Below are 15394 nucleotides of genomic sequence, written 5' to 3' on the forward strand. Positions count from 1 at the left end.
TCATCAGTCCAATTCTCTCTGCTATTTTTTTTCATCTCTCTTCTGCCATACTACCCTCCAGCATCAGACAGTGCTGGAATCTTTATTCTGCTGTCATGGTCCTAGTACACCTAAGAAACCCTGATCCAGGTCTCCCTTTGAACAGAGGGGGAGCAGGACAGGCTCAAATAAGAAAATCCTGTTCCACAGACACTGGCAACACCAGGAAGGCACTGCTATTGCAATTTTGGACGTGCACAGTCAGCACAGGGCATTACTGCACACACACAGAGGCTTTAAGTAAATTATAGGTTTAGGTTACTACAATTTCACAGTATATTCTTAATTACCTACATTTTTCTTTTTATGGAATGCAAAGATATTACAATGCAGTTAATCCTATAAAAATCATACAAACTGATGCCTTACTTCATTAAAACTATTTTTGGAGCATTTTTTTAAATGCAGCTCGCCCAATGAATATGGCCAGAGTTACCTCTACTACTACTATTCAACAGAGATGGTTTTTAGTCAGCCATATCTACTACATCCTCTTGATCCTGTATGACTTGCCTCAAGATGTTCTTGAGCATAGACTATAGCTATACTGGAAGACCCATCTGTCTTCCCATGACTATTCTTTCAACACAATCATATCATACATTAACTGCCCGACCCCCCAGCAACCGATGATATGGCTATGCAACAGTCTTCCATCTTAAGACTAGATTGCAACTATAGTAGGTAAACTAGTATGGCAGGAAAATATGAAGCGTTAGTTTTAAAGGAATAGGATTACAATCCCATCGTCAAAATATTAAGTAGAAATGAAATTATGCAGTATAGTTGCCAACACTTAGGGCAGTACGGACTAAAAAATGTTTCCGTTAATTTCAACACAGTGTTTCTTCTATGTCTGAGTATAATCTAAACATTGGAGCTGCTCCTTATTAACCAAATTAATCAAAACCTGATTCACATCAATTTGCTGTCACCAAATACAATGGCAAAAGGCATGCAGTGAGGAGAACACCACAGTTCACCTGATAATGAAGACTGATCATTTAACAACAAATGTTAAAACATTTGTGGCCTTTCCGGTGGAAGGGAAACAGAAAGAGGAAAGTTTTTTTCCAGATAGAGACATTTTACTAGTTAGGAAGTCAGTTACTGAACAGTCACATTTTGTCAACTACCAAATAGAAGCTCATATTTCACTAACTCCTTCCAGCAGAAAGGGAAAAGAAGAAAATGTATAGATACAGGGGTAAAATACCCCTTGTCTTACAAGCAGCTTCAGTGGAAATACATTACAGTCTTACCTTTCAGGAAGTATTTATGGATTTTGACCCTCCTATATTTTATTTAATCATTACTATTTTATTTAAAGGTACATTTAGATGCTTAGAGTTGCATTAGAAGTTCTTACTGACACCAGAAAGCAAACCAATTAAGGCCACTATATTGCCCTATACATTCAGTGTTCTACAATGCTATACTGGTTGCTGTAGCAATTTCATCAAGTTTGAGTTTACAAATATATTCAAATCAAAACAGTGAAAATCATAATTTCAAACATTAGCAATAACTTACTACTCTTCCCATAACTGCAGGATTGCAGTTGGTCCTGAGATCCTCCTAAGCTATTAACATTATCTGACTGGTACACTGAAGGTGAAGACGACTGATTATTGCTAGACCTATTAAAAAAAATAATCAGTGACATGTCAGTTGCAGAAAGTTGCAAAATAATTTTATTCAGAAAACAGTTTTTAGTTGTTACAACTTAACATACCATCTAAAATAAGATTTCTTTTTTGTTACTTATATTAATCAGTACCTTGGCAATGCTGGCAACAAAGATTTAGGTGTAAAAACAAATTGTTTGAGATCCACACTTTGAGCTTGATTTAACATCTGCATCTGAAGAAATCAGATTATTGTAACTGGTAAAATATAAACATATTTAAAACTGTTGTTTTTTAACAACCTTAGTGACATCACTAACACTGTATCAAATTAGCATAATTTTTAAAGATCATACATAAAATCTTCCTGATGTCTGCTTATCTAATGTAATCAGCTAAAAAGGTTTGAGTTACATGTTTCTAGTGGAGTTACCCAAGTCCCCGGGCAAAGTCAGGCTGGTTATTACTAACTCTCGTCTGTATTAGCCATAGGCGAAATCATTCCCTATTGCAAACAAACAAGCAAACAAAACTGTGAGGAGGAAATAAAACACTCCAATGCCATTCTCGCTGGAGAAAGAACTAGTTTAGTACTACATTCAAAGGGATAAAGCACAAGCCATGAAATCTTTCAGAGGTTAAAAACTAACACAGTTGGTTTTCTTATAAACAAGTGGTTCTACCTGTCAATGCAAAAAGATCTCTTAGTAGCATTACTCTGATAAATACCACTATTTGTTTTCATTGCAGCTGTATTTTGCCAAAACCAAGTTGCACTACAGTGCCTTCCAACGATGCCCCTGTACCTCACCCACCATAATCTATCAAATGGCATAGAAGTAAGAACAAGGGCTATGTGCACAGAAGTGGAGCATTGGAAGCTGTTCCAAACAGCAGCAGAACCTCTCAAAGATTCCTGGACCTTTGATACCTTTGTACTTCCTTGCTTTTTGCATTCCACACAGAAAAGTCAAATTTGAATGCTCATATTTAGTTATAAAATTCTCTCTGAAAACAAATATATACAAATACATAACAGATTAAATTAAATCTAGTCAATGGCTGACTGCATTCAAATGAACCTTTAGCCGCTTTACTGGAGGTACAGATGAAATTGAGTTCCTGTTCCTTAAATCAGCGAGGTACAAAGAAAACTTTGAATCTCCATTCATCTCAGACTTTGGAGGTACTCCAGTTTTACCTGAAAAAAGGAATTAAAATAATATTCAGATTAGTTTAGAAGGGATAAAGCCTAATTCTTTCAGATCAATAGAAACTTTGCCACTAAGCTTAGTATCTTTTAATAAAAGATCCTAAAAGATTTAACGTGCTAATTAAAAGATTTAACACGCCAATATGTATATGAGCATAACGAGCTTGACATTGCTCTTAAATCATATGCTAGGTGTTCTGAAAAATATAATTAATCATTGTAGTGCCTATGGAAGTGTAATCGACAAAGCTTTTATTACTGCTTTTATGACTGCTTCACAGCAACAACTCATGCCTGACTCTTGTTTACGTTGCTTCTGTTAACGTAGCTATTGGTATAAATGAAGCTTTTCTAAATTATCTTCATCTAAAAGTAACAGAAATAGTAGATTTAATGAAACTCACAGCAGTCGTGTCCACACACATCTTTATTTTTACAGCGATGGTTGCATTCTCTGTTTCCATATTTCTTGTAGGCAATCTCCTGTTTAGATCTGCCTCCTAGATAAATATAATACAGAAATGCTCATTTTTTATTTCATATGTATGGTTGAGAGAGTGCTTCATGCAGTAAAAGATGGGCTAGAAGTAATCTGGGCCACTAAAATTACGTTGCCGTCAACAAAAGTTTGAGCTGCTCTAACAATGTAATCAGAAAGAAATTAATCAATGCTACTGAAAAAGAGAGGCACTACTACATTCCCAAATCCAAGCAGTAATATTAGATACCAGACATTATTTTCAAAATCAAATTGCACTCTGGTACTTGACAAGTGGAAGCAGCGACACTGTATTTTTATTATACTTGAGAAAGGAACAGTATGGATAAATCAAGATCCAGCTTACTGAAAGCAAAATTCCATTTTCTGTTGACTTGGTATTAGCCAGGTGTTGTGATCTGTTTACCTGTATCTACTTTGGCTGCTGGCAGACTTTGTGGTGAGCCATAATAAATATCAAGTGAAGACTCAGCTTGCAGTTTTTGGTTTGTAACCACTTTACTTCCCCCTGCTTTCGGTGTTAAGTAAAAGGCTGTATATGCTTGCTGTATATCAAGGCCAACTTTGAAAAAAAGATAAAAATATTTAAAATTGACACTGAGGGGACCAATGTTTAAATCTACACATGTTAAGGCACAAAATTTTCCACTGTAGAAATCTCTTGCTACTGGAGATGAATCCATATCTAGTATTTTTTTATCACAATGCAAAACCTGCATTGACAAAGACAGCTCTTCCCAGCCTAAATAACCTATCAAGCTGATAGGTTATCCACACTGAAAGTTAGTTCCACTTGAAGGCAAAGGGCAAAAGAGAATCCTAATCTGTATCAACAGAGCAAAACAGTATCACCTAGTAACAGTTTTGATGTTTCCCACTTCATTAATATCCTAGTAAATGAAACAAACAGATACGTAATTAGGACTGCTAGGGAATACTCGAGCTGGTAGAAAACATGTAATAGAATTTTGTTTCCAGATCAGTTAATTTTATTATATTTTTGGCTTGATATAAAGTGGCTTAATAATTTATTCAAAATTCTTAAGCAGTTGTTTTTAAATTAAAAGCATACCAGTCAACCTACCGTAGTCAGAACTGATTAAATTTATACTAATGTCCTCTGATTTGAGAGCTCTTTTCACTTCAATTTTCTTTGTCCAATTTCCGGTTTTCAGCAGCACAGAATCCCTGCAAGGTATCAGTAAAGTTTTGTTAGACATGGACAATGAAAACAAGACTGTATACTGTGGCATGTGGAAACAAGTGAAAGAGCCTTGGGACTTAGTTCTTGGGTTTTGCTCGATAAGTGGCCTAAGAATAACCTTCTAATGATATATGATTTGTGGCCATAGGAGAGCCAGGATCCTGCAGATGAGTTTCAGTTCTGCCAAAGGGGCCAGACTTCAGCCAGAACTCACATGAAGGTCACGCAGTTGGAAAAGATTTTGTTTCTCTTTTCCCATTTGTTCCAAGCATATCTTAGCCAACTGGAGAATTTAATTCCATCTCTGAGTTGGAATAATAATGATATAATTAAAGATAGATAGCTAATAAGAGTAAGTAACAACTTGAGAATGTATCTTTTTAATAGGTTCCATTTGTTCCATATTTATGTGGAAATGATTATGACTTCCATAATATATGACATCAGTGCTGTACAGATATTTACACATACTCTGTACTGACAAGCACACTGGCATGTTTTGGGGGTTCCTGAATCTTGTGCAGCATTTTAAATGACAAGAGTGACTAGAAAATACTGTAGGATAAAGAATAATTTTGTACCATTTGGCATCAGTAGTAAGTATGGCAAAACCCGCAAGTTACAGAAAGGATTAAAAGCCAACACCCTTTAAAGATGCGAGGCAAAAACCCCTGATCATACATACGTAATTTTCTGATTAAAAATGACTTGGTTGTCAGCATCTCCTATGACCAAGGTAACATAGTGAAAGTCTGTTGCTGTTCTCTTTGTCTGTAGCTGCTCATAGTTTTTTAATTTGATGGTTACTAAGATTTCAGCCAATGTATCACTGTATTTTGGAAGCTAGGAAAAAATTATAAGAGAAGATGACATAACTGCTAAAATATGCAAAGTAAAATATATGCCCTTCCATAAATTTTTAAATGTTGATACAAGCACAAAAGCTTCATTCAAGCAATTTCAATTTGTGGTACAATTTTTATTTGTTGTTCTGAGACACTATTATACAGTACTAACTTGCCCATAGCTGAATATCCTAAATTTGACTGAGAATAAAAGACAGTCTACATTAAGCCCCTGAAAAATCCTCCTCCGTTCAGTGCAAAGAGGAAGATGCAAGAAAAAAAAACTTAGGTATATTTTGGCATCCCAACATTCCTCTATAAATTATTTATAATTGTCAAATCTTTCTTTTGAGAATAACTTTAGAGACACCCATCTGCTATTATATCAAATGAAAAACTGAAATAGAACTAATCATTATAACAGTATTTCACACATTTACTGAGTTTTTAAACATCAGAGGTATCTTCATGTGTACCAACTTCATGAGATACTTTAAGGCTATTTTTTAAATTTTGCATTTCAGCCAGGTAGAGTGGCTATGTGACCTGTTTAAAGCCAAAATGCATATCGGAACCTCAAAGCTCTTGATTGCACATGGAATTGCACCTTTCCTTTGAAAGGGTAGCAACTAAGTTAATGTAATAATTTACTGTTCGCTTATATTCCTAAGCATGACGTAGAAAATAAACACGAGCTAATGCTTCTTCAGTAAGTTTTATATGGATGTTTTTCTGTCTCTAGGGCTTATTTATATTCAAGATAGAAGAGAGCTCTCAGACTCACATATAATGCTAGAATGTGGAATATACTGGTTTGCACCTGTAACGTAAAATGCTATGAGAGAGAGAGGCCAATGTATTATAGAGAATGTCTATTCCAAGGCTCTCCTTCAATGTTCAAGAGTTTGAATATATGTGCTAAGGTGGAAGGAGACCACAATATTGTGTAATCTTCTATCAGCAAAGGTCCAAAATTTCTTTAAGTCAGTATTTACTCTTTCATTTAATAATGTCAGCATAAAACCATAAAATAAATAGAAAAAGCATTTACCTGTTCAATGTCAAGTTCGTATTTTGGAAGGTGCAAAACAGATTCTTTTATCTGGTTTCCAAAAGGAGGATGTCTGTTTAAAATCTGCAAAGATTTAATTTAATTTCTGATACAGTCAGCTGATCGGAGATGCCAACAGAAATGTAAATCCAAGTCACCAGAGTAATTATGCTATCAACAAAAGCCCTTATTGCTCCTGGTTCTCTACTGTCAGTCATGCCCAGAATAGCAACATAACCAAGAGAAAATGCCAATACTTTTTCACATTGTTACCAATTCTGTTGAGGTAACAGCCCATGAACTAGCCAATGACAACAAAACCTGACCACTCAGGTTTTATATGAGATGACTCTTCTATGTTGCCCTAGTTTTAGTCAAAACAAATCACAGGAAAACTGCAAAAGGAAGTGGAAAAGAGAAATCAAATTCCTAAAGCCCAAACCAGAAAAACCCAATTAAGATTGACGTCCTTTAGAAATACGTTGTATCTTCCAGAACACTGGAAAAACAGTTTCCTCAGAAAAGATGACAAGGGCCAAAGAACTTGTCCTGGGGTAAAATCTAACTTCCCTAAAATAAGAAGTGCTTTATGGATGGTTCAGAAGAATTTGATTCTATGACTATCTTTAACTGAAACTTGCAATAATGGAAATTCAGGATGTTCATCATTAACATACATTAAGAGAAATTTTAAATACATATTCCCTTTTATATTTTTTCTAATACTCCTAAAAGGGAAATGCATATTGTCTTTCGTTTCGAACCATGTTAATGATTAAATTCTACATATTTAAGCAACTGCTTCCCAAAACCAGCCAAAAATCAGTAAAATCATCCACATTAAATTCACTAGAACAAAACATCATACACATTTTCAAGGAAAAATAGCAGTAGCCACATATTTTTCTTTAATTCACTAATATAAATGAATAAACCACTTAAACTACTCAATTTTGTTGACAATCATATACCAGATATATATTAACCACCAGTAACACTTTTACTGGTAACAATATTTTTCTTATCATATTTATCTGCATACAAAATAATAAATTACCAATTCAAGTTCCCTTGCATTTGTCTCTTCTATTTTTTTAAATGATGTCAGCCCAGCATTTACCATAGCATTTGACAGTGATACACCTGTGAAAAATTTAAGTTTTATGCTATTAAATGACAATTACTAATATCAAATTATTCTCAACAACTGCATTATAGCAGGTAAACCAAAGCAGAAATCATTTTATAGTATGTTAGTCCCAGCTTTTTGCCCAGCAAATCACCAAATTTCTTTTCAGTTGATTAAATATTTTAGTATTATTTAACAACTCATCCATTAGTAAAAAGAAATGCAATACAAATCAAGCATGCAAACATTCAATATTTCAATACTGACAATTTTTAGTTACGTTTTCTAGAGTAAAACAGGTTTTAGATCACTTTCTACAAGAGTCAAGAAACGTGTTCTGCATATATATGATGAAAAAAAGCACATCACACAGCATTCTTTGTCTCAGAACTTTTTTCCCTATCCAAGGAATTATTTAACTATGTTAAAGTCATAAGGATCTCAATGTTTCTGAGCAGGCTAACAATGAAATTCACTCAAAAAAAAATATTTATTATAATCTTCTAGGAGTCTCTGCAGATTTAGCAAAAAAATTTCCCATGGCTTTATCCAACAAAAGCAGACTGGCAGAGAATTCCACATGCAATCTTATTTCTCCTCATGACTCCTAGTTCTTTCAAACTTCTAGTGAGACTTAGAGTCATCAGAGGTTATGAAAAGGCAAGTCCCCTACCTGGAACTACAGCCTGCTACAATAACTGCAGTAATTTTGGATAAAAGATATTACCAAATACTTAGAATGAGTATGTGGATTCTTCATGCGTAATTCTGTAGAAACAGTAAAAGAGATCTGAAAATTAAGTGGGAAACCTCCCGAGAGACTCTTAGGTTGCTTCTTGGAAGATGTTACAGCAATCTTATAAGAAAAGACTCATTTCAACTCAAGAATTTAATGATTTAGAGAAACAGAAGACCCTTCATCCTTTTACGTATATTTGAACACCTTTTGGGTCTAACTTAGAGAAAGCATCTTCTACCATTTCCTGTCTTTTGCAGAAGCTCTGCAGTCTGAAGATTCCCTACTTGCTGCTTCTGCAGCTACATCAGTTAGAGCTGGTGCCTTGTTTCTTTATCAGAGAAACTAAAGCCTAGTTCTTTTGTCCTAATTCCTAAAATGGCAGAAGGGTTTCCACCAGTGAAGAAAATACAAGATACAAATAAGACTTTTTCTCTTTATCTATTTCTCAGCAAGAAAATAATGGAGGTGGAAATCAAACTGAACAAGTAGTAAAGGTGATAAAGTCTTGTGTAGTAAAGGTGATAAAGTCTTGTACAGCAACTGATCATTATCCTGTCTGTCAGAACAAGCAAACAGAAATTAAGCACATCATACAGCAACAAGAGGGAGCAACATTATTGGACAAGAGTAACAAATCGAGATAGTCACAGAAAGGCAATAAGAATTCAACTGATTCCTCAATCTCAGTAAGGCCAAATGTCGGTTAAAGAACAATCACTCTTATAAAGGAAATACTGATTACTAAAGCATCTTTAAGATTCAGAAAATAACATACTGACATAAGAATTTTAAAATCAGGGATTTCTAAATATGTTATGCAGTATCAGTACATTTCTGTGAGCTCAAACAATTCACTTAACTTCACAAAGGGATAGAATAGGCTCAGCAGCCATAGCGTGACAGCAGTCAAGAATCAGACATCATCCTATAGTTATCAATTCAGTATTTGATTCAGGAAAAGAGTGAACTATCAGCAGACGGTTCCAAAGAAGCCTGTGAGTGGAATAAATGGAACTTTGAAAGTTAGCAATTCTTTGTAACATATGCTGCAAGAGCAATGACAGCATAGGAAAAAGAATACAAAAAAAAAAACCAAAACCAAAAAACAACAACAAAAAAAACCAGAACATAGACGTATATATAGCACTTCTATTAAAAAAATAGAACTGAATTTATTCTATTGAATATAGTGTACAGGAAAGGATTTTTCTACACTGCAAGTGCCACGTTTACTCCACTAAACCTAAACCCCTAGAAATGCTGAACATGAGGCAGACTCCTCAGGTGACCACGTGCACTTGGCACAGATCCAGAAGTAGTGGACATGGGGTCCCACCATGCTGCACTGTGCTGTGCACAAGCTAACAAGCCCTGACTCTTGCTTTGAATCCACGTGAATGGCACGATACAGCTTTTGCACCTGAGCTAGCAAGGCTGTAATATACTGTACCACACAGATCTCCTGGCTTAGCTATTCTCCAATTGCAGACGTCTGTACCACACCGTTCTGTACAGAGCAGATGTGTCTTTAAAGAAGAAATACAGAGAACACTGCAGTGAATTCTGAAAGCATGAAGGTATGGTAAGACCAAACATCATCAGAGCAGGAACCTCAAGCAAGCATAACTACATTTTTGTACTACAGAGGACTCCAAAATTTCTGAAATCCTTTTCAAATAATTAGGACAAGTCTGTACTTCCAGCCAGAAGTTCATCCAGTAACATGATATAATGATAGGAAGAAGATTATTAGAAATTTGTGATCCTCATGTGTATAAGAACCTCATGCACAGTAAATTTATTTCTATTTCTTGATTTCTATCCATGTCAATGCAAATTAAAAGGCTTTCATGCTTATAAATAACAGGACCTACAGTGACAGCGGTTTGGAAAGGAAGGCATAGCCTAGTTGGAGATACGCAATCGCACAAATGTGGAGTATGCCCAAGATATGGAGATGAACATTAAGAAAAAAGAAGAACTCTCAAGTACTTTGAAAGCCTGGAGAAAATTACTAAACAGTTTACTTTTACTTTTATCATGACAGACCATTATGACAACTGTGGTACTCAATTATGCCAAATGAGTAATTAGGAGACTCATTTAGTTACGTAACCAGGCACCCCAAAAATTAGCAGGCTAATTATGAGGTTTGATTCTGTATCAGATTACACCTTTATCATTTCTGACTAGTACCTACCAATTTTTTCCAATTGTTTAGACACGTGACGAGAATTTTCCCAAAGTTTGCACCTGAAACACTTTGCTAAAATCAAAGAGTTTAATAAGGCAGAAAAGTTGTTCTTACATGATGCCAGAAAGTCAGATAACCCTGTAAAAATAAGATCGACTTGTATTAATCAAATAAAATGTAGCTTCTTATTATATGTACTAAAAATTAAAATTTTACCATACATCTAGTAACTCTTAAGCCATTTCTAAATATTCTGCCAGTATCTTGTGTCAAAGTAAAGTCTTGAATAGGAATGCATCCTAGCTGAGCCTGAATAAGACTGGAAAAAAATATTCTTTGGTATACAAGCCATACTGTAAGCAAAGAATAACAACATGAAAGTTTCCACTGGAAAATAAAATTCAGAATAGAAACAATGAAATGCAAGTTCTGGCCCTCTATAAAATGATACAAATTTTAGCAGGGACTTCAACAGTCATAAAACAACAGCTTTTAAATAAAAGGTAACAAAATAATATAATATTTACCAGTTTATTTTCATTTCTCTTGTTTTTATCTTCCCCTCCATTGGAAACCTATGCATGAAAACATACATATTTTGTGCTACTCATTTTATTTATTGCTAAAAAGATACTTTCCTTTTTCAGTGTATTTATTTTTTTATACCTGATAGTTATTTTGTCCTTGTCTTTATTCAAAGTGTTCAGTATTTTCTTTTCATTTGTTCTTAACTTGACATCCAGAAATTCTGTGCAGTTGGAGATCATTGTAATCTGTAACAATTTAACATTTTTATTGTTTTTCTTTGCCATTTTTTCTACCACTTCTTCCAACTTTTTAAAAAAAAAAAAGCTTTTAAAAAAATGTGATTGTCTCAAACACCATGACCATGAAAAGATGGTCAATCAGTTCTTTCTAATACTGACCAACTTTCTTTTATATAAAAAAAGGGGAAGATTTTTCTTTTAGTTTTTAGAGTACTATGCCAATTGAACTTACCCAACATCAACCACACTGGTAACACTTTATGACATACAAGACAACTATAAACAGTCTTTGCTATCTGTTATGTACTCCACTTTACTTTCGTCATCCTTTAGTAACAAAGATAGCCGTAGGAAAACAGGCATTCCATTTTTTCATGGCCAATCTGTTCTACCATAGTATTTGCTTGAAAACAAAATGCCTTTTGTGACTTAACGGTAGCAATAACAACCTGGTATCTTACAGAGGAAAATGACTTAAAACAGAAAGACAAAAACTTTCCCTTAAAAGTAATATCAGCTCTGTGTGCAGCTGCTTTTTGCAATAAAAAGTAACTACTAAACCAGAAAACAATAGTGTTTAATACATAAACAGAACAGCTTCAGCAACTTTATATCTTCATATGCAAGGTTAGTGAGGGGAGAAAGAGTTGGAAATCAAAAGATCTCAGAGTACAAAGCCTCAAGAACACTCCATATGGAATTTATTTACATGTATTCTCTAAAACTTTATACTTTATATAAACAAAGCCTGAGCCCTTTAAAAGAAATAAAACCTTCTGCTTCTTATCTTTGATTCTGTTTAAAATCAATCGAACATATGTAAATTTTCTTTAAAAAGTTAAATTACCAATTCATTTAAAGTCTCTGTTCCCTTAATTGTGAAAAATTGTTTCACTGTATCAAATGCAATATAATACCATGCCATTAATCTTCCGGTCTCTGTAAAAGAAGAATGTACTTTAAAAAAATAAATATGCCAAGTATTCATAGAATCATAGAATGCTTTGGGTTGGAGGTCATCTAGTCCAACCCCCCTGCAGTGAGCAGAGACACTGTTAACTAGATCAGGTTGCTCAGAGCCCCATCCAACCTGGCCTTGGTATTTTCTTAGTGTATTTTTTTTAAGTCACAAAATTGAATTAACTTTCTTATTACGGGGCTCTATGAGATTTACCATCGCTGACTTGGTATGCTATTGCCCCCAGCTGTCTGATGGATATTACTGACCCCATCACAGAGTCACAGACATACACACCAGTTACAGTTTTCTCCAATGGAGATGAATTCACATGAATATACCAGACTGTGAACTGTGGTTGCTGAGAAACCAACCACCTCTAGCAGAGGATTGTAGAGAAGAGCAGGTATTGAGAAGACCTGTCCTTCATTGCACTCTGTCACATCCAATTATCCTGTGATAATATTCTAGAATTTTCTCCTAATCATCTGCAACAAAATTTCCAGCAACAACAAGAGAAGATCTATTCATGGATCAACATTAAGAGGATGAACTTCCATGATTTGTTAGAAGAAACTTACTCATATATTCTAGTCAAACAATCTCTCAGGTTCTACTCTCTACTACATTTGTGTACTCTTATTAATGGGTCACAAGAAGAGTTGTGACCCTTTGTAGTTCACTACTATCTATCTCAACATCACTTCTGAAAACAAGTTTATTTTTAAAAAGTGTTACCTGTTGGTTTGAAATTATTGGCTTCATCCATCCTGATCAAATCAAAAGATGATAAATCATTTAAATTCTTCAAACACAGTTCTGTTGACAATTTGGAAATACATGTATTTTTAGTACATACAGAAAAACTTATCTGTGTACAAACGAGAAACATCGTCATCAAACTGCAATGAGTAAAAAAGCTGAACTCATGTGAAGGGTTTAGAATATGATCCTGCTTCTACTAAAGCTGGTGGGTACCTTCTGCCTGGGGAAAGCTCACTCGCAGATATTTGATACAGGACAACCCAACTCTTTTTCAGTAAAGCAAAAGTAGCAAAAGTTACTTTTCTAGTAAAAGAAACTAGACGCATGGAACGTAGGCTGCCATATTCAATTCAGAATGACAGACCGGGGAGCTCACAGTAGTTAAACAAAAGATTTCTGCTATAGTGTTAACACTGAAATGGTTGAAATTTCAAATATTCATAGGTATTTATGAATCCTTCATCAGAAATGTCCATACTGTATCAGGTGCATTTGTACTTATTTCACTAAACCTATCTAGTGAGATATCTGCATAAGGATGACCGAAGTGTTTTGTTTTTCTCTCTTTCAAAACTAAGGTAATTAGAAGGCAAAAATTACATTAATACAAATTTAAATTTGTTCAGAATTTAAAAGCAAGCTGGGAAAGCACTCAAAATGATAGTTCCCAGAGCAATAGAAATCATTCACTTTGCACATGAAATGTATAAAGACATAAATAACTATATGCATCATTACAAAATATTTCATATGTGCAGGGAAGAGGGGCTAGTTTCTGTAAAAACCTTAAAAAGAAGTTGTTTTTAAGATCAGAGCACTTCAAAGAAATATAATCCACACCTAAAAAGCACTTGTAAGTGAAGCTTTCTACACTAGCGGCAGGGTAAAGGTGGTTTCAAACCATGCCCTCTAGAAAACAGCTGAAAAGGCATATGAACTAGGTAATTTTTCTCACCGGTAAGTACTTTTTTTCCTATCTGCAAGTCACAGTCAATGTGTCTCGTATTTGGAGACTTCAAGCAGTAGTGTATATACTAAGTGTATTCCTGGAGACGGGTCCTTGAAACCCTCACACAATGAACAGCCTCAGCGTAGTTCCAGCAAGCCCAACATCAGTAACAATTTTTTCTACACAATTGTGTAGAATTTAATGAATGTGTAAGTGGAGTTCAAGTATTGGCTCTACACATTTCAGGGCATATATCAGTCTGTGTTTTCATGTACCAGCCCCCCTCCAGATATTTAAGCTCCAAATGGTTTAGTATATGAATATACAGAATTATGACGGACATGAGGACTTTCACTGAAGAGAGAAAAATGCATTTGCAGATTTGCAGAAGTCCATTTACAATCTTAGCAAGTAGTCTTTTATTAATGTACTTATTTTGGATCTACTAGAAAACTTTCAAATGAGAGGTACTGATACCCTAGTATCTATTAACTATTTAGTCAGCTATATAAAAATATATATATATATAAATATAACTATTTAGTCAGCTGTATGTTTTCCAGTGGAATTGTAAATAACTAAAAAGCAGTATTTAAAAAAAAATTCAGTAACTGCGTTTTATTCAAGTCTTAGCAAAAAAAAAGCCTCTTAGAAGTAGTCTTCCAGTAACTCTTACAGTATTACGGGAAAAACATGGTGCTGCTGATTTTTTTAATTGTTTTTTTTTTTTTTTGTATCGGTAATGTTGGATGCCTCATTCTCACATTACTGCTCACTTGAAGAGCAAATGTAATTTCTTAATTATGTATTTGCATTCTCTTAGTTCTTTGCTATGGTATTATGCGTTTGCTATTCATATGCAAATTTTAAAACTAAATTTAGAATTAAAATAGCAAAATAATTCTTAAGAATCTAAGATCTATTGAATCCATGCATCTGAGATATAACTGATACTGTATGAAACTTTAAATGCACAGAAATCTTCGAAAGGCTGCAAGTCTTCCTTTGACGGCCCTAAGCAAAATGAGTAATTCAGTCCATAACAGCCAAATTTCAGGTAACACGGAAATGATAAACTAGAATGTACATCTCCAATGCAAAATGTCATGGTTAGAGAGTGGAATTCTCAGATCATTCTAGTCCAGCTGTCTGAACGGCAAACCCATACAATACAAGTATTGTGACTTACCTCTACAAAAATACAGAATTTAAGATTTGCTCCTATCCTCCAGTTCACCAAGTCCATCACTGGACAAGATCCACCACACTCTGGAGTTCTCTACAATTCCTTTTCCACATTATTTATCCATTTTTGAATGACCAATGTAAAAATATCGATCATAAAAAAAATTAATGTATTCTCTCTTCACCTACTTTTTATTATTGTTGTCTAACATGCTATAACCATGCAATT

At 34.5% G+C, this 15394-nt stretch overlaps 1 protein-coding gene across 1 annotated transcript in view; it reads right to left on the minus strand.

The window, feature by feature from the left end:
- Nucleotides 1-15226, minus strand: part of LOC104132245 (probable ATP-dependent DNA helicase HFM1) — a 17671-nt gene extending 2445 nt beyond the window's left edge. The window contains exons 1-16 of the mRNA XM_035900919.1: nucleotides 15170-15226; nucleotides 13005-13137; nucleotides 12156-12247; nucleotides 11208-11314; nucleotides 11069-11116; nucleotides 10763-10860; nucleotides 10548-10679; nucleotides 7537-7622; nucleotides 6480-6563; nucleotides 5269-5426; nucleotides 4464-4567; nucleotides 3786-3941; nucleotides 3285-3380; nucleotides 2750-2868; nucleotides 1820-1902; nucleotides 1573-1679 (exon numbers count right to left, since the gene is read on the minus strand). Coding sequence (XP_035756812.1) covers nucleotides 1573-1679; nucleotides 1820-1902; nucleotides 2750-2868; nucleotides 3285-3380; nucleotides 3786-3941; nucleotides 4464-4567; nucleotides 5269-5426; nucleotides 6480-6563; nucleotides 7537-7622; nucleotides 10548-10679; nucleotides 10763-10860; nucleotides 11069-11116; nucleotides 11208-11314; nucleotides 12156-12247; nucleotides 13005-13137; nucleotides 15170-15226 — 1660 coding nt within the window. The remainder of the gene's footprint in view (nucleotides 1-1572; nucleotides 1680-1819; nucleotides 1903-2749; nucleotides 2869-3284; nucleotides 3381-3785; nucleotides 3942-4463; nucleotides 4568-5268; nucleotides 5427-6479; nucleotides 6564-7536; nucleotides 7623-10547; nucleotides 10680-10762; nucleotides 10861-11068; nucleotides 11117-11207; nucleotides 11315-12155; nucleotides 12248-13004; nucleotides 13138-15169) is intronic.
- Between the last annotated feature and the right edge of the window lie 168 nt (nucleotides 15227-15394).

Source organism: Egretta garzetta, unplaced genomic scaffold (assembly GCF_000687185.1).
Source record: "Egretta garzetta isolate BGI_Z169 unplaced genomic scaffold, ASM68718v1 scaffold568, whole genome shotgun sequence".
Lineage (NCBI taxonomy): Eukaryota > Metazoa > Chordata > Aves > Pelecaniformes > Ardeidae > Egretta > Egretta garzetta.